Here is a 20273-nt window from a genome sequence, read left to right as displayed (position 1 = left end):
CCAGCTGCTGTCATCCTTCAACATCCTAGAAGACTGCAGGACATTTCGTAAGCTGAAATTGTGATGGGATCCACTGCTCCGGACTCTGGACTGTGACGATGAGTCCAGATCTGCTACGGCAGGGCCACAGAGAGTTAGTATTAGTCAAGCTGCTCGATGTATCTCGAGAGCCTTACTGGCACCATGGAAGCCAACGAGCACTGCCAAATATGAGACAGACTAACTCTCAACAAATGAATAAGCAATGGATTATTTTAGAGAGCCCAATTTTCGGCAAAAGATTAAGTAAGCTAACTCATATTGTTAAAAGCAGAATATACTATGAAGGTTCATTACGACTGCTCCATGAAAATGCCCAATCAGCAACTAACAAATTGGAAGAACTTCAATTTATGTGTGAGGTTATAAAAACAGATATTTATTGTAACCGATAATGGTTTTAACCAAATTCTAAATTAAAAATTGGGAAACGCATACTGCAGATAGACCTCCAATGGAGACAAACACACAATAGGCTATTGACAATACCATTACTAACGTCTCTAATATCGCAGTGTCCGTCATCAACACAATAATCTTCTAAATTCGACACAACCCATAGAACAGCAGTTTAAGACTTTTATGATTACTTCAATTTCCGTTTCAGTACCTGCTGTACCACCAAAGTAGTTAAAATTTGTACAAAAAGACAAACAAATCTGATCACAAAAACCTTTCTTGTTTCGAGGAAAAACCTAAGTTTTTCAGAAACCAATAAAATTATAACTAATAAAGAATATACAACCCTTGTGCTTAGACAGAGTCAAGCAGCCTCATTGGCTTCTGTATTTGAGTAAAATATTATTTAAATCATTCAACAACTTGCAAACAAAAGTCTAATAACGTCAATCTGATGTTAGTGTTGCTCATAAATAAGTGCTCAAAGCATATAGATAAGTCACTAACCAAATTAGTAGTTAATCTATATTTTCAAACAGGAGTTTTTCCTATCTCCTAAAAGTTACCAAGTACTTTTATAATATTTGAAAAAATGGTTTTTGTCAAGAATGCTAAATTTTTTAAAAAACTACAACCAGCTTTCAGAAGACCAGTGTAGATTCAGAAAGAGAAAATCGACAATTGGCGCAATAGTGAATTTTGTCGATATGGTTGAAGAGGGCCATAATCAAACATTAAGCGTGTTTCTTAACCTTTCTAAATTATTTGACTGTGTTTACTAAAAAACATCGCTAGACAAATTAGAATTCCATGGCGTCCGAAGCGTGCCGTTTTTATGGATTAGTTCATTTCCTAGCCATAGAACACACGCTGTTCAAATTTCGAATTGAATTTCAAAATCTATTGCAACGAGCTATGGAGAGTCTCTCAGAGATCAATACTCAGTCCAATATTCTTTTCCTGATATATGTCAGTGACATTGGATCGTCACTACTGCACGGAAGTTTTGTGCAGTACGCCGATGACACGACATTATGGTGGCAGATACATTATTGGAGGAAGCCTACTCTTTAAAGTTCCTTAGAATACACCTTAATTGATGGTTGGCATGGAATAGATACATTGATAATGTTGTGCCAAATTATCCTGAAGTTTGTCTTAAGATCTTTGTCAAAATAGTGTAAGAGTTGGGTACTAATCACGGGGTATTATTTTTTAATTTATTCCCATCTTTCTTATGGAATTGAATTGTGGAGAGTATTTGAAAAAAACAATTTACAACAAACTACAAAATAATCGTTCAAGTTATCGAAAATTTTAACTTTAGAGAGTCGTATAGGATAGTTTTCAAAAATTTACAACTGACTTTACCATGTATCTACATCCCAGAATGATCTTATTTTGTTTGTCTAAATGTGGCTTAACTAGAAGACAAGATATACATGAATATGTCGGGTGGAATTAGTTGGGATTATGTTTGAATGTTGTAAGTTTGAATGTAGCCTTGATGTGGAATAAATGAAACATTTTAGATTCAATAATTGACGTTTGCTATGCAATGTAAATTGTACGTTGAAAATGAACGATCTTGTTTGCTTTGATGTCATCTTACCTCTAAGAAATTCTATTTCATATTAAAAGGATCTATTCCTGCAACAATAATGAATAAACTCCCTGAAGTTTGCAATCTCAATATCCTAGAAGGAAGAGATAAAATTGTATTAGAAACAGTAAAGCAACGTTCTTCAAAGTTTCGAAAACTTGGAAATATTTCGAATAGGAACGGAAATTTCCAAATTTTCCGATCACAAATTAATAAACATCTCTTTTTAATGGATTATATAGACAATGTTTTAGTTTTGAGAAACATTAAAAACATTATATTCCTCAAATTAATTATATCCTATTCTTATGAATGCAGTAAGTGCTTTATTAAAAGTTTAGGCCTTTAATATGGTACAAAATAAATAAAAATGAACATGAGTTTCGTAAAAAAAGTTAATAATTTATCATCTTCATAAGTCACACGCCCCTCGCCAGTCGTCGAGATTGATACGGTTGGTTATACTGTATTCTGTAGTGGTATGTTATTACTATTTATTTAATAGACATTTTAATTTGCACTGATACTCTTTCTGCCACCAAATCACCACAAAGTACATATGATGGCATAATAGAAGATAACATGTGCCTAGAAATAATTTAAAAAAAAAATTGCGTAGACTCCAAGAACAGAATAACCTTTCAGTGGATAACTAGCCGTGTAGGTTTGAAATGTAATAAAATGGTTGACAAGCTCGCAAAAGAGCCAGTGGTGAATGGAATATTCTGTTCAAGACATGGCCCTTCCATTAACTGACCTCAAATCGTCCCAAAAGAGGAAGATACTTGAAGAAAAAAACAATTTGTTACTAAATACAACAAAAGCCAGGTGGTATAGGAGTATACAACCTATCAGTCCTTTACTGCCATGGTACCAAGATATGAGACTTAGCAGAAGGGGTATAGTAAATGTAATCAGACTAATGTCACAGTGAACAAGACTCTTCATCTAATGAAACTTTATTTCACTCCTCTGTGCTTAAATTGTACTGTAAGAGTGAAGGAGACTGCGGATGCACATGCAGCGGATAATCTACTTATGAAATGCCCACAATTTGACTACGCAAGGAACTCATGTTTCCAACAAATTAGGACAATACCGGATGACGATACCTCAGGAAAACTAAAAAAAATTATCTAGTTCTGACGCAACGTTATATAAGGAAATAAGTTGATTTCTGACAACCATAAAAAGAAACATATAGCCTAATCGAGGAATAATGATCAAAGGCAATCGCAGATAAAATCAGTGCTAAAGTTATATTAAGTGAAAATTGACTTCATGGTTTAATTCCAAGTTAGCCGTAAGGCATTTAGACTTAAAAAAAAAAATTATTTATTTACTCAGTATTTACTATTTAGTCAAGTCACTTTCAGAGAACAGAATTTATATAGGTTATGTGTGTTGTGGTTATTAATCTGATATAATTATTATAAAAAATACCCTTTAGTAAACGGCAATGGCAACATATTTTGGAGAAATAATTGAACCAAACTCAAGATGTTTTGTAACAGATGGAGAGGAATGTTCGATTGAGAATAGGTTAGTATAAATAAAACACCGTTTTTATTACTAAGTTGTTACTTAGATATCTGGTATTAATATTTTGATTTAGACAAGGCGTACTCAGTCTATTGAATCTTCTTTTACATCCAGAATTGACAAGTGGAAATTCTATAACTAAGCATTACTACACCTAAGTCTATTACAATTGGATAAAACTAATTCATGTATATAAAAGGTGAAGCCCTCACTCACGATTAATTGATTCTCCAACTTACAGATAACAAACAGCTTAAATTTGAAGTGGGTACCCTACACTCATACATTCATTATTCGGTTGTTTTTATCAAATGGTTCGATATTTTTATCTGAAGGAATAATTTGATATTATAATTTAGCCTATTTAACTTAGCACATGATTCCAACTTATTAGTTGGGAGTGCCAATGGCCGAATGGTCTAAGTCGTTGGACTTTGGGTCTGAGTTAAAGAAAACCCAGGTTCAAATCCTGTCTGTGACTGTTGCAGTTTTTATCAGTACCATCAACCTCGTACTGTATCGACTCTCCCCCTTATTCTGTTTGATAAGATCCTTACACAGGCCAGTGGCCCATGAGGACGGACAGAATAAGGCTTAAAAGGGGATCGGTCTCTCCTTATATATATAAAAAAAAGTTATAGTACTTTTAATGTAAAAAGTAAACAATAAGAAGTAACTAATATTTTATGCTTTTAAAATGGCAACAAGTATGAGGAAAATATATGAGATATTTCTTACAAGTGACTAGATTTGTGTAAGTGGTTTCAACATGTGTGTTGTGGAGTGGTTTGGCTCCTGGTAACCCATGGGGAGAATTCTTTCCTTCATTTCACAAAAGCGTTTACTCATTGATATCAAGCTGGGCAAGTTATAAATATTGTAAGCTTTCTTTTATACTAAGTGTAGGCCATAGTTAGTTTTTATTTTTGTAATGTTAGTGTTAAAATTATGTTTTTAAAATTGTAATGTACAGGATTCTTCTTGTTACGGTAATTTAGTAAAACTTTTTATTGTGTACGATTTTTACATATCGAAGTTGGATAATATAGTTGAATTGTTCAATACAAACAACCAGAAACGAGTGTAGGCCGCTTATTAAAGTCCCCCCTTTGACACACACATGCCTCAAAACTGAAATAGAAAAATAGCATTTTTATGAAGTGACTACTTATAGGATTGTAACTGACAGAAGAACTATATTTTGTTTTTCATCTTTTTGATGTCCTACAGAGAATAAATTAGACACAAAACTGTCTAGTGTTTTCAACGGGCAAAATTGTCTTTCTAGAAAGTCAACCACCTGTAGGGATTGAAATGGTGTTGTAACCCTAAAGGAAACATAATTTTGTTTTTTAATTTATCCTTGTCCTACAAATTTAAAATTTGACACACACACATGCCTTGTGACTTAAATAGTAAATAACAAAAGCGTTTTCCTGAAGATCGACTATTTATATATGTTGAAATAGGGTTACAACTATTATAAGAACTAAATTTTGTTTTTTTTTTCTCTATATCCTACAAAGATGGCATTTGACATACATATGTTGTATGCTCCCAACATATAAATAAAATATTTTATAAAAATCAAGCACCCATAGGGGTTGATAGTGTTTCAACCTCTATAATGGTATCTTACAAAGTTGATATTTGACATACACGTCTCATGACTTAAAATTGATATGATGGAGATTTTTCATGCAGATCAACTACTCTTAAGAAAAGGGGTTAAAATTCCTAGAAACAATATTTTAGTTTTTAACTTTCCATACTTCTAGAAAAAGTGAAATTTAGGTACTTTGGGATTATACCGACTACACCCAAACATGAATCGTTATTTCACATTTTGCTTCTACTGATTACTAGATTAGTGTAGAACAATATTTCGTCAATATAAAACAGGAATTGTCTTATCACAAACCTCTCCCCATCCTCAGACAGAGGTCAAAGTCGAGCGGTCTAGTAGATAACGTGATTGCAGAGTCTCGCCGCCCGTTCAGCTGGTGCGTCGCTTTCTTGTACTTCCGTGTTTTACCCCTACATTTCTCCAAACACAACAATTCAACAAAAACAAACATTACCAAACAAAAACTAAACTCTTTATTGAAAAAAACACTCAAAAACTTGTTTTTATTCTTGATCACACTCCGCCACCTAAAATGCGAGTACCTCCGGCCATCAGCACCTCTGGTGCTGCCGAAGCCCACGCTGAAGTCAACGAAAGAAAAACATCCCTCGAGATAGTACTTATCAGTAAAATATCAAATTCAAGAGGGGCTGATCAGAAATATAAATTTAATTGTAATGGAAAGGCAATTATGTACCGCACAAAAAACTTAAATAATCATGTGATGCCGCCTTCCTGCCGTAATCGGGATTCTCGAGAAAGATAAGATAACAGCGACGACAATACAGATCACAATACCTGGAAATGCTTGTAAGTTTGTAACTTTGTAATTAAAGAGTTGTTTTTTCGTTCTATCATGTTTGTTTCTATAAATTTATATTTTTGTGTTCTTCATACTGGTGTGGTCAGTATAATCCCAAAGTACCGAAATTTAACATGTATTTTCTGCTTTCAAGAGACTACTGTTGCCGGAATATATAAGTAGGCCTAGATATTCTGGGAAAAGTTTTTTTTTACTGGGGACCTAAAAAACTACATTATTAGAAAGAACAGACTTTATTTGACTTACTGTGAAAATTATATGTCATTTGGACGATCGATTCTTGTTTTACCTAAAGGAAGGGATGTCAGCAAGAAGTTGACCATTCTATCCCTATCTATTTGTTAATACACTACATAAGTAAGTAGACCTGCACTATGTATGGAGCTGTTGTCGGGTGGCCAAAAATGGAGGCCACGTTGGCGGTAGCTTGTCTGGCTTGTATCCAAAGGATGGCTTGCCTTGCTATCACTGTGGCTTTTTCTAGTGCGCCGGGTGTAGCTCTAGACTGTTGCCTCAACCTCGCCCTCCTGGACATTTTTATTCGAGCTATATAAGACTGAAGACAGGAGGAGTGCCTACTGTCTTCAGCAAGCAGGACTCTGGACGGGCTGCAGCAGTGGGCACTGTAGAATTAGCATCGTGATTCAGAGGAATGCTCTGCACATGATCTCAAAAGTTTTCCTTTGACAAACCCTTTAGGATTGTGATACCTCCTAGGGACAATTCGTCGGAGGTAGGGAAACCTCTTCCACCAGTGGAGCTTAAATGGTTTACAGACGGCTCTAAAACAAAAAGCGGCACAGGCACTTGAATTGTGGGGGTGAGACCATGCAGGGAGCTGGTGGTCCCTATGGGTCATTATCCTACAGTTTTTCAGGCGTAGATCGCAGCCATTATGGAATGTGCTCGTGAGAATCTTCGTCTGCGATATAGGAGTAAGACGATCAATATTTTCACGGATAGTCAGGCAGCACTGATGGCACTGGACTCTTGTGTGTTCAAATCCAGACTTGTCTGGGATTGCTGTCAAGTCATTTCTTCTCTTGCCAGAATCAACAATGTGACTGTTTGTTGGATTCCTGGTCATAAGGGGGTTCCTGGTCATAAGGGGATTCCTGGGAATGAAAGAGCTGATGCCCTGGCCATCCGGGGCTCAGCGTCAATTATGACAGGCCCTCAACCGTTCTGCGGTATTCCAAGGTGTGAATCCTTTGGAGCTGTCTCGAAATGGGTTCGCGCTGAACATGAGAGAAGGTGGAGGTTGCATCCAGGCATGAGAATGAGCAGAAGGGTACTACAGTCACCTTCCTCCAGAGTGGCGTTCTGACCTTCTCTCACTAAATAGATCAATATAGTCTTCACGGGTTATAGGTCTGATCACGGGACATGGTCACTTGAGGAAGCATCTTCACAGAGCATCCTTCAGGAGGCTCTGCTCTGTAGAAGTGATGAGTCGGATGAAACTGCTGAAGACTATCCAGACTAGCTGGATAGATTGCATCATTGTACTTAAAATTAATAAATACTATTTAAAATAAAACTCTAGGCAAGATGGCGGTACTACATGAGGTTGGAGTCCATTCCTCCACCTAAACATCAAGAGACGAATACGATTTGGAGAGTAACCATAATTTAATTTTGAATTCAAATGCCTTTTTCTCCAAACATTGAACAGCCTCAGGGAGTTTGTTAAACATCTTGAATACCAGCACTGGGATACAGTCTCTTGTCTTACTAAGCTGACAGTAGGGTAAGTCCCTATTGTTAAAAGGAGAAGCACCCCGCTGCGTGACCCCAGAGCATCAGTCCATATCTAATGTGACTATGAAGCAAGGCATGATAGATCGTGACCAAATGTGCCTCAGATAGCATGTTTCTAAGTCTTCTGAAGAGGAAGGTTATTCTCGCCAGCTTGTTGCAAACATTGTTGATGTGGCCACTCCATGTCAGCCTTGTATCTAGAGTGAAGCTCAGTACATTAACTTCGGTATCTACATTTCGTTTCAGGCTGCATATCATATGTTGCATTGGCAAGGGAGCGGCATGCCATGTTTGGTAGTTTGGACAAGGGTGATGAATTTCCCCAGGAGGACCTGATAAGTTGTTTTCGGCGGTTTGTGGAACTGCTGAAATCAAAGACTGGTAGGCCTCATGGTGTGCTTTCGGGCTGGGCAAAATGCCCTTGAGGCTTAAGTGCATGGCAGTAGGCTGCCCCATAGATGAAGAAGAAGAAATACATATGTAGTTACTAAAAATATAAAAAGAAAACAAGAGCCAATGGTCATGATGACATCTAATTTTGAAAGATAATCCAATAAAGTCTGTTCTTTCCTATTATGTACTTTTTTAGGTCTCCGGTAAAGCTCAATTTAAAAACATTGTTAACTTTTTTTGTAGTATGTAGCTAACATATGAATTATTATCATGTAGTAGTTGGCGTGTCATTAAAAAATAATATGTTTATGTGTCCCAGTTGTTCAGCTGGACATTGTGTGCAAAGCCGTGGGTAACTGCTAGTATGAATGTATAGTTTACATATCAAGAAAAAAAACTTCCATTTGTCACTAAATGTTGAGCGAATTCACTTCTGCCATCTCTAGTTGGGAAGTTAGAAGTTGGCTTGTTATTTTTCTGAGCAATGACATTAATTCAGGAAACAAAATTGGTGATACTTTTACTTAAAACTGTTCAATTAGAGGTATAAGATATACTATTAAAAGTTCATGATAATAATGTCACAAACCTACACTATTTGTTCTTTTATAGGTACTCTCTTGAGTCTGACATTGTAACTACTGATGAGGAAGTACAAACACATGAGTATGTCTTAGTTGCCTGTGGAAAAATTATGCACGGTAAGCTTTAACTTTTTAAATAAACATTTTACAAATTTAAAGTTGAATCTATTTCATTATAGTAATAATCATACAAAATATTGTTGTAACAAAGTTAAAAATTAGAAAGCTGTATTTATATATTTTAGTGGCTAATGGTGTGACATTTTGGGTCCCTTTAAAAATTCAAAATTATATAAACTATATACTCAAAGCACGTTTAGACAAATGTTATGATTAGGATAATAAATGAAAGGATTAATTTTTAAATAAAAACTTCTTGCACATTTATATTATGAGAATAGGAAAATAAACAATTAACTTACTGTAACGTCAATAGAAAATCAACTCTTTTTAACTGTTATTAGAGGCGGACCGAGATAGAAACTTAACGTGTGCAAGACTTCTCTTCCTTTCCCCCAATCCACCACCCCTCCATCTGCTCCTTCCATTTTTATAACCCTTCCCTCATAGTTATTTGTGGAACTATGTAAGTATTTATCTTCTTAATAAATATTTATTTATTCATGACCATGCCATAACATTTCTCAATAGCTGTATATAGTTTTGGTTAAAGCATTTGTTTCGGGTAGGAGTGTAGATTGAGTTGATAGTATTACTCAGCAGAATTTAAGTTTAGGGGCTCAACTCATTAACTCATATTTTATGACGAGGGATAGATTGACTTTTTAATATTATATGTATTAAAGATAAAGAGTGTTTCGAAAATGCGGACCAAAACTTCTAATTGTGTAGGTAAACAGTTTATAATCCAGAAACTATAAAGACAGAAGACAGTTTATTTATTATAGTATAATGTAATCAGTACATATAAAATTAGTGCATAATGATATATCCTTATGTACTATGTAGCGATGTAAAATGTGAACTAACACATATTTTCCTAAATACTTTTTTCAAACATCAGTGGCAGTTGGATCAGGAAAAAGGTCCAAATTAGATTCTAACCACAATGAAATTCTTAAGCTTAACACATGTGAAAGCTATATCAACCAACCATGAATGATGCCAGATAAAAATTGATGACTCATTTTATTTCTACAGATTTCTAAGATATTCAAAAACATTTTTGTAACGAAAATAAATATGTTGCTAAATATTTTGCATATAAGGAATCTACTAAGTTATAAATTTCTAAGTTAGTAAAGTAAAAGACTGACACAAACAAATTTTCAAATGCCAAGAATCTTGAAAACAAGAGCTATGCATACCGACTGTGGAAATCCTAGACCCATTTTTCTGCAAAGGAAGTTTATGCTGTGGATTTTTTACTACAGTTACATATTGATGTTCTCCATGAACAACGTGCAGTTAATGCTGCCTACTATTGCTAATTGCTTGATGTCATGAAACTGGCCTATCGGCATAAAAGGCGATACAGAGTGAGTGATTCATGGAGATATGCAGTAAATGTCTGAGCTAATTCTAAATGTAATAATAATGAAAAAAGTTTATATAAGCATGGGTCCGGAAATGCTTCGTTAGCGAGTTACGGCTAGCTCACGGATTTCAGCTTACCATGTAAAACAAGGTCTTTCTGAAATTCTGGTAAGGTAGATTAAAGGGCTATTTAAATTATTTCTTATGGTTTTTGACCTGATAAATTGAATAAAACTCCCAGAGTTTAAAGTTAAGTAGTTTTTGAGAAAAACCAAAGCAAAAAATTAGTAAAAGAACACTTTTTTTAATCTTTGGGCAACAATAACTTTACTATTTCACCAAAAAACTTTCTACAAGTTTTATTGTAAAGTTTTTATAATAAAGTTATTGTTGCCCAAAGATAAAAAAATGTTTTCTTTCACTCCATTTTTTGCATTTGACTCTGATTTTCTCAAATACTACTGAACTCAAATATTTCTGAGGCCAGTTTTATCCAATTTATCAGGTCAATAACCATAATAAATTATTTAATTTGCCCTTTAATATACCTTACCAGAATTTCAGGTAGACCTTGTTTTACATGGTGAGTTGAAATCCAGATGAAATCTTTTGCTAGCCATAACTCGCTAACGAAGCATTTACGGACCCATGTTTATACAAACTATAAGCATATTCACAGTGTAATTCTGCTCCATGACAACGCATGGCCACACACAGCTGTTTTGACTCATGGAGACCAAAAATAAAATTGACCAAATTTATTGGGAAGCAGTTAAATAGAAGCCCTATTGCTCCGATCTGTTGCTTCTTGACTTCCACATGTTTAGGTTACTCCAAGGAGAATTGAGGGTTACCACTTTGACAACGACGAAGGGGTGGACACTTTCACGCAAAATTGGTTATAAACACAAACATTTTTATTCTTTGATGAAGGCAGTTAAAAAACTATATATTCAGTAAAAAAAATATTTTAATAAAAGAGGAGATTATGTAAAAAGTTACATGTGTTCAAAATAAAATTTAATCTATAAATTAATATTCAAAGAAAAAGGTCTGGTTAATATTTGACTCACCCTCATAATATGCTGTGATTACTTCAGCGATTAAGTAAATACTTAACTTAGCTTAGAAAATGTCCTTAAATATAAGATGGTCATAATTTAACAACAGACTCCCTTTGAAGCAGTCAGAAAAACCTATGTTAAGATGAAAGTTCGCTGGACTGTGCTTGTGAAATAATGTACCAATTCCAGGTTTAAATGTCTTAAAATATTAAAAACATTTTTTGTTCTATAAAGAAACAACACGTAAATAGTATCATTGTTAACGTACTTTTAACTGTATATTTTTAGTGTATTAGATATAAAAGACAAAGTTACTATCTTGCGTTATGAAACCTGCTATGAAAGGCTTCTCTGATCTGTGTTCATATGTTTTCTTGATCAGGAAACAAGGCAAAATCAACTGAAAAAAACCAAAGGAAATTACAATGACCTTAAATGTACACTTTTAACATATTTTCTTGCTTGTGGCAGGAAGGCAAACTCAACATTGGCATCAGAAAATAATATAATTCACTTGAACCAGAAGTGCTCATACAGGTGTAAAACCTACAAAATTATGTGCAAAGCGCCTGGTAACTACTAGTAACTGATAAGTAATTGCATCAATAAAATTCATGATGACATTTATTATATATAACAACTGGAAGTATGAATTAAAAAAAAAAAATTTGATTTACCAGTCACCACAGTTACTGATCCGACTTGTTTTATTGCGATTTGTAACTACAATAAAATTCATTTTAACTATCAATAATTTTTCACAAGAAAACATATACTTTTCAACAATGAATTTAAAATAAAAATGCATATAAAAGTTGTATATATTATTTCAGATTTTGTCACGACTTTCTTGGTTTCCAATCACACCAAGGTTGTTGAAAAATACAGCATAGTGCTTAAACCAAGTGACAGTGACAAGTATACAAAGAAGAAAATGACTTATACATTATACAACTTGACAGCGAACACATTGCTGTTTGTGTGTGAACAACTGCCACATCTTTACTTTGCCAACAGTTTATTAGTTAAGGTAAGCAAGTGTACATGATGCATTTATAAAGCTCGTGCTGACTTTTTTACTAAATTTATTTAAACACAATTCTTTACACTTACCATAGTGAATTTTGGATGTAGTGCAATTGAGTAGTTATGTTTGTCTTGAAATAAAATGTAGCTTATAAAATTTGTAATAATAATATGTAGGTCTCAACTTATTTGTTTATCGAAACTTCATATAAAAATTTTAACAGAGTTCAGTTTATATGAGATTGTGAATATAAGATCTGTACACCGTTGATAACAGCCCAGATTATTTGTAAAATAATGTAACAAGACTTAAAATAAATTTTTTTTTTTTAAAGCCAAGGTTATTTTTTGTGTTAAAAATTTTCTTTTTATTATTTTGTAATTTTTGTATTTAAGTTTTATAGCCATAAGATGAAAAGTAGAAGTTAAAAGATATGTTACATGAAAATTAAAATATATGGCTATATCTTTGAATACCAACATACCTTGATCACAGTAATGATAATTTAGTTAGTTTAAGCTTACATTCTAATTATTCTTAACCCTTGAAGATTCGACTGTGTTTAACGTGTTGACTGCAGCAGACGCCTTGCAGCGCAGAGTGTAGTGTCACTAATCACAATCTCTCGGTATAGAACTACAGTGAAGGTGTTAAGCAGGGTGTTGTTGAGAAATGCCAGCTGAAGAGGCTATGTTCTAAAGATTATAACTATCAACAGTTTTCAATAATAAAATAAATAATTAACTATAAAAATGAGAGAATAAAATTTATTTATGTTTTGTTACTTTTGAAACCAACAATTTCACAAATTTTTTCAAAAAGGAGTAATAATAATAACAAATCAAAATACAGCTCATTGTAAGCAGATACAAGCTGAATGAAATCTACATGTAATTTTTCTTCTTTAACCTTAATTTGTTGAGAAGTCCATGTGCCAAAACCACGTGTTTCTTCAGTATTCTTGGAGTCAAATGATAGAAGTGGGTTCTGGTCAAATCTGTATGATTTTGACTGGCTCCCAAAGTTTATACCTATTTTGATAATGAATTCGATCACCAGTTGTAAAGGTAGTTGCCTCTTTCTTTTCCTTGTCACCAAATATTTTTTCTCTCGCTTTGATGTTTCTTAGTTGCTTTGCCACATTTTTGGCCAAGGCTGGCTGGGACTAAATGATTTTCATGAGTTGGTATAAGAGTCTTTGTTCTCCATCCCATGAATCTCTGTAAAGGTGATCCCAGATTCCCGAATGTTGTAGTTGTGATAGCATAGTAATTTATATCAGAATTTTCATCAAAAAACTCTGTAACTGAATTTCCAGTATTAAGTAAAACTATTAAACTCTGCTGATCTAAAATAAGAACCACCATCTGACTTTAGTTCATCGGGTATTCCATGATTTTAAAAACATCTTATTCTATCAAGTTTTTCTATCAATACTCTGGTAATTGTGCTCGACAGAAGATCAAATTGGAAATATATATTCTGATTAAGTGTCTCCTAATTTATTCCTCCGAACTCAAATAAATCGGCACCTAAGAACCAAGGGATCTCGATGGTATTTTGTCTTGTGTGAGGGTATTTGCAATGTTGTCTTTGCTGAACTTTTTGCATACTTGGCAATTAAAATATAGCTTTAAGGCCTTTCATTTTTGGCCAGTAAACACAGTCTTTTGCTGTGTTTTACATACCGGTACTATTTTCTTGTCATTATATATTAATCTATTACTTATTTTTAAAAGCCACCATGTTCAACTATACAAATTATTATCTAAATATAAATAACTCTAGCTAAAAACCGTTAAAAAGGTTGTAATATTATGTAATAATAATGTTTTTACCCTAATAACTTAAATTAATATTAAAATTGTTCACCAGTTATTTGTTTTTCTTTATATTTAATATATTAGATATTTGCTTTTTTTAATTTTTATAGTTTAACCACTTTAGTACTAGTGTAATAAATCTTCATCTGTCTATAGTTGAAACCTTGGATTGAAAAGGCGAAACATACAATATTGCTGACTACTGATCACATGTCCAATTTCAAACCTAGAGGAGGATTGCAGCCATTTATGAGGAGTTTACGTACAAATTGTTGCACTATGAAAGTTGAATCACCAAATTTGGAACTGCCGAACACAATATCAGGACTGCCTGCTGCCGGTGAGTTGGTATAAGTAGAAAGTAGTTTTGGGAACACATTATACATCCCCTTGATATTAACCAATGATTGAATATTCAAAAACTGTCGTAGGAAGACGTTTTGCAAAAAAATATTCAAATAGATTCTGTAATTGATTACTCTGTCTATCTTCTGGTTAATTTTGACCTGATACAGTTATAAATTGACCCCCAGCTTCCGAAGCTAAACTCTTGAATATGCACAGAACATCTAACTGTTGCTTGAATTTTTGTATTTTAATCTTTACCAATCCTCTGCAGTTATCTCCAGAACCATGCCAATGAACCAACAAATGAATGATTTTTAAATATTCAGGAAGTGACAATACTCTTTATTTTCTGTGGAATCATTCATTAAGATTATTTAACTCGTCACAGATCTGTAGATAATGAATGGAATTAATAGTGAAGTCATTGAAGAAAATTGGTCTTCGATCATTTAGTAAGAAACTTAATACAGATATTGCAATATTATTTTTGTTAATACTGTGTAGTTTTAGAGATTCCCTAATAATATATTATATTGGAAAAGAGTTGTTTTAGTATCTACTTGTTTAAACTTCTTCCAATTGCTCCAAGATTCTTCTCTATTTTTGATAGAAATATAAAAGGCTTAATATTCTACATGTATTTCTGATCAGAAATAATGTTTTATTATTGTGTTTTCCAGTGATGTCATGGTGCCAAGGTCACAAAAAGAGTGCTGTGGTATATACAGTATACGTTGAGTCCCCACACTTAGACTCCATCATTGCTGAGCCACTCCTTCACTTAATGAAAACACCACATTTATGTCACCTTCCCATCTCTCAGGATACTAACAAGCTACAAGTTATCATTCACAATGCCCAGCTACAAAACTCGAATTTGTACTTGTAAAATATATATTAAACAGTTATTTTGTTTTGTGATTTCCCTCCCTGAGATTTGTTGTATTAATACAATTTAGGTAATTAATTGAAAAGATTGTTGAAAATGCAATCATTTTGACATATTACTATGTTAAAGAAGAGAAAGTGCTCATTTAAGAGACAGACGAAGCAGATTAATTTCTACAATCTTATGTATTGTAAAAACATTATGTTAGTGGTGAAGTAGAGACTGGGATGGTTTTTTTTTAATGAATATAAATAAATTTCAGACAATCAGTTTGAATTTAAAATGAAAAGTTGCAATGATTTCTTATTGACAATGATAGCTGATATTCAGACAAATCTCACAAATATTGAATAACAGTTGTAGTCTCTTTAGATTTGAGTAGCATCTATGACACAGTTTCTGTATCAACATTTGTTAGTAAGCTATACATGATAGGAGTTCTCCAAAATTTAATTTGCACATTCGTAAATGGTTAAGTAATAGGATTTTGATCTTTTTTAGCAATCAGAGTATAATTCTAGAACTGTTGGACAGAGGTGTATCTCAGGGTTGTGTTCTTAGTCCTATTTTGTTTTCACTGTACACTGCATCTACCAAGAAATTTCCAGCCTTTGCTATATGCAGAAGATATAACTCTGATCTGTAGTCGTAAAGAGCATTGTGTGTGTTTGGTTACAAGAGGCATTGGTGGACCTTGAACAGCACAAACAAATGAAACATGATTATATGTTGGAAGAAGAAAAATTGCTGTAGACTGTATTTTGACAGTTGATAAATTAATATATCCCTGTAGCTGGCAGCCGTAGAATATTGAGTGTAACATTTTATAATAAGTTAAACTTTGAAGAGCACATCCAATCGCAGGTAAATTTCTTAATGATTTTTTTTTTTTCAAAGGCCTTATTCTGTCCGCCCTCATGGGCCACTGGCCTGTGCGAGGATCTTATCAAACAGAATAAGGGGGAGAGTCGATACAGTACAAGGTCGATGGTACTGATAAAAAGTGCAATGGTCACTGACAGGATTTGAACCTGCGTTATCTCTAACTCAGACCCAAAGTTCAACGACTTAGACCGCTCGGCCATCGCCACTCCCAGTGAATCTTCATATTCTGAGGTGTCGCCTGCAGAAGACAAGGTGTCAATCTTCAGCTCCTTTTTTCGAGGTTATACAAGTTTAATTAGAGCCTAGCTGGAATACTGCCATGCCCAAAGAGCTTACAAGATGTTAAAAACTTTGTTCTAAGATGTATATTAAGGCCATGAAATTTTCTACATGTACAGCAGCACTTTATTTTGCATCAACAAGTACAATTAATAGTCATAGTTAAGGAACCAAGAGCCAAACTGGCATTGTATAAGCACACAACCTATATTTTCTTTAAATGGATGAAAAATTTCTTTAAGAAATTACACGTCAGCTGCACCGATATTGGTAGAGGTCGAAATGTGAGTATATCAAAAGGGTTAAGTGCTCAATTGAAATTAGCACAGCTAACGGTAAGTTATTTTCTCAGGGTTTCAAGAAAATCAAGGTTGTGTCCTTATACATTACAAATTGGCTCTTGGTTCCTAGACTTCACTTTAGGAATGAAGCAAGGACATAGCTAGCAAAGGGGGTCCGCAACCCCCTCGTCCTCAAATGTTCAATTACTTTTTTAGCAAACAATTATTATTATTCAGTATGTGTACTGACTTTTATTGCTGAAAGATCGTTCTCAACGTTGAAATGGGTCAAGAACTTTGTAAGGAACAAAATGGGGAGTAAACGGTTGACTGCGCTTGACTTACTTTCTGTCCACGAGTCGTGACACCCCAAAAATTTTTCCTGGCTATGCTCTTGCAGGGACCCTAATAATATCCATGTAAAATTTCAATACAATTTGTTGAATAGTTTATGAATGAAAGCAAAACAAAGGCAGTTTTACAAGAGAAAGTCATGTGATAATAGTTTGTTTAACACCCCACAAGATGCAGCCAATGGATGTACGTTTTATGAAACCATTTAAAACATTCTACTCCCAAGAAATTGAGATGTGGCTTTTTTTTGTTCTCTTAGGACAAGAAGCTTATAAATTGCACTTAGACCTGTAAGAACCTTTGCGCTGCTTCCGGAGTGATAGGATATTCAGGATGGGTAAGGTTAGGGAGTAGGGGCCACCTCCTATCGAGATCCATAAGGAAGAATTAGGGCACTACATCTCAAAGTCATCCCAGAAGAAGGGGAGGCCAGCTCTGAACCAGCCTCTCCAGTCAAAGTAGGCAGGGGGTGGCACACCCTTGTTGAGGTTAACAAGAACCTCTGAGGTAAGGGAACAAACCCCACCAACTCCAACAGTCATCTTCCACAGTAGACTAGACCTATCGAATTGCCCATGAACCCCAGAATCTCAACATTTGCAGTTAGTGATGTGCCGCTACTGGACATCCATAAGGCTGCCCAGATTAAAGTGGCACATCGGTTTTGGCTGTGCAGTGGTGGGTTCAACTGGTAGGTATAAACCAGCCAGAAGTGATCCCTGCTGGGTGAGATGTGACTTAGGAGACATATCAGATGGCCGGTGACTTTTTATTAGATTGGTGAACTGTTTGGCAGAGTCTATATGAAAGCGTACAAGCTGCTGTCAATGGTTTTGAAGAGACAGGTCTTCTTCCAATGGACTGTTATCGATTTGGAGACGATGATTTTCCACTCCATCTACAAGAAGACTAGAGAAAGCTTCCTAGCAGGATCTATTGGCAACTATTACCACGAGTAACACATGTAAAAGTGTTCAAAATGTTCAAGAAGATGCATCTGTGCCTGATGTGAGAACCTTTGTGTCTGATGAGAGGACATGCACTAAGCTAAAGAGTTTCAACAAAAATGTATTAGAAACAGTGTTTGTGAAAGCGTATAATATTTCCCCAGTTCCAGTATCAAATAAAAAACATAAAGAAACATCCTCGAGTTGGCTCTGCCTACATAGCATAACAGACAATAGCGAGTGTTGATAATAGAATTAAGTATAAATGTTGTTACTAGTATTTCTTTTTATAATAACAACTTGCTGTTCCCTTAAAGTAATTAAATCGATAACAATATAATCTTAATAATAATAATAATAATAATAATAATTCTTTATTGCAGTAAAACAATTAACAAAATTGTAGTGCAAGCGTCATTTATCATAATATTGATTAAAAAATCTATAAACTAAACTATAATGACTTGGATTGTAGATATTAATATTCAGACATCCAAGACGATATAAAATATTTTTTTGATTAGTAAGCTCCGAGTGAATATTCAGTAAAATTTATTACTAGATTTTTATATATAAAATGTTATCTGGTTTGTCTTAAATAAAAATCACAGTTCTAAATAAAAATAATGAATTTATTTTAAACTGGCAAATCAATAAGTACAATTTTTCAGAATTTTCATCACTCTATTTTCCACAAAGAATTGACAAACCGTTTAGTAATTTTTTTTGGCAAGAAATAAAAATATCAATCAAATATATCAAACTAAAAATCAGAGCTCTCTTCTGAAATAAAATAATAAAGTTTTCAAATAAAAATCAAATACTCCTTGGAAATAACTAAAATAAAAATTTTCACTCAAAATTCAAAATAAAAAGTCAACCTTCCCTTTCCACTAGTTGTACCTTTCAAGTCTTTATAATTCAGATACAACTCTCTCAAACAATTATTAAAGTTCAATTAATTTCCAATTAATTAATAATTCACAATAAAACAGTACAAATTAAATATTAATAAATTACTGAATTTCCAAAATTCAATCAAAGTTATTAACAAAGTTCAATTATAATTCACTTTTCTTGCAAGTTTGTACCAATGTAACTTGTTTGATTCTATTTTGGTCTATTGTTCATCAAGAATCAGTTATGCAGATTGCTCTGTAGTTTCTATAAATTTAATTTTTCCTATAAAAAAGACAACAAAATTAATTTAATATCATATCTAACAGCTTTCTTTTGTGTCCTAAATACTCTATCAAATTTATATTTAGAACAGCTGCCCCATAGTCTCAAACCGTAGGTCAAATGTGGATGTACTATGCCAAAGTAGGCTGTTTTCAGTACATCCAACGAGCAGAATTTTGTTAGCACAAATTGAACAACCCTCTATAAATAACAAAGTAAACTGAGTTAAAAGTGGAACTTGGTTTAATACATAATAAATGTTAATGAGAAACCATGCCCAAAGTAGGCAAAGCCTGCTGAATCTAACTAACAAGAAAAGTTTATCGCAGGACTGTGATTCTCCTACTGTACTTGATCAATCGCCGGAACTGGTTATTATGTGCGCCTGCAGTTTTGTAGATACCATTACGGCGCTTTGGTGCTTCTACATTGCATATTGGTAGGATTAGTTTCTACGTTCATTTTAAATAATTGATCATATTTATTTATGGTTAGTGTTAATTTTCTTTGTGCACGTTTTTTTTCTCTTCTGTAAGTGCTTGTAATTTTAAATATACAATTACTATAACTTATTTATTGCTCATTATTAATTTTCTTTCCCTCAATACTTACTATTGTGTGTTAAGTTGCCATGGCACAGATGGACCAAGGGATCTGAGAGCGCGGCCGAGGCTGTACTAGCCATCCACGAAACATTTACCTCACGTGCGCGCTGTCATTCTGTGATTGATTTAAAAGAACTGAACTGCCGGAACACCTTTTATTTGAATATAACCGCGAGACAACTGAATAAATCAGTATATATTCCAGTTCTTGCTTTTTGAGTCACGATAATACCGAAGTATGGGCTATAAGGAAAAGTGCAATGTTCTTTGAAAAGACGCCCCTTTCCTCCGCGCTTTAACGTTCAGCCCACGCGCGCAGAT

General features: G+C 34.0%; 1 protein-coding gene across 1 annotated transcript; it reads left to right on the top strand.

Moving 5' to 3' along the window:
• Positions 1-3377: 3377 nt before the first annotated feature.
• Positions 3378-15438, top strand: LOC124364934 (proteasome assembly chaperone 1). Its single transcript, XM_046820764.1, has 5 exons — positions 3378-3583; positions 8800-8888; positions 12166-12362; positions 14339-14522; positions 15211-15438. The coding sequence occupies exons 1-5, from the start codon at positions 3501-3503 to the stop codon at positions 15417-15419; spliced, it is 762 nt and encodes a 253-aa protein (XP_046676720.1). The 5' UTR covers positions 3378-3500; the 3' UTR covers positions 15420-15438.
• The last annotated feature ends 4835 nt before the right edge of the window (positions 15439-20273 follow it).

This window comes from Homalodisca vitripennis, chromosome 6 (genome assembly GCF_021130785.1).
Source record: "Homalodisca vitripennis isolate AUS2020 chromosome 6, UT_GWSS_2.1, whole genome shotgun sequence".
NCBI lineage: Eukaryota > Metazoa > Arthropoda > Insecta > Hemiptera > Cicadellidae > Homalodisca > Homalodisca vitripennis.
Note: the sequence above shows the minus strand (reverse complement) of the source record. Positions and strands in the feature narration are given on the sequence as shown.

Coding starts and splice junctions, on each gene's coding strand:
- LOC124364934 (XM_046820764.1), top strand. CDS start 3,501: ATGGCAACATATTTTGGAGAAATAATTGAACCAAACTCAAGATGTTTT. Junction 3,584..8,799: donor GAATGTTCGATTGAGAATAG/GTTAGTATAAAT, acceptor GTTCTTTTATAG/GTACTCTCTTGAGTCTGACA. Junction 14,523..15,210: donor ATCAGGACTGCCTGCTGCCG/GTGAGTTGGTAT, acceptor TGTGTTTTCCAG/TGATGTCATGGTGCCAAGGT.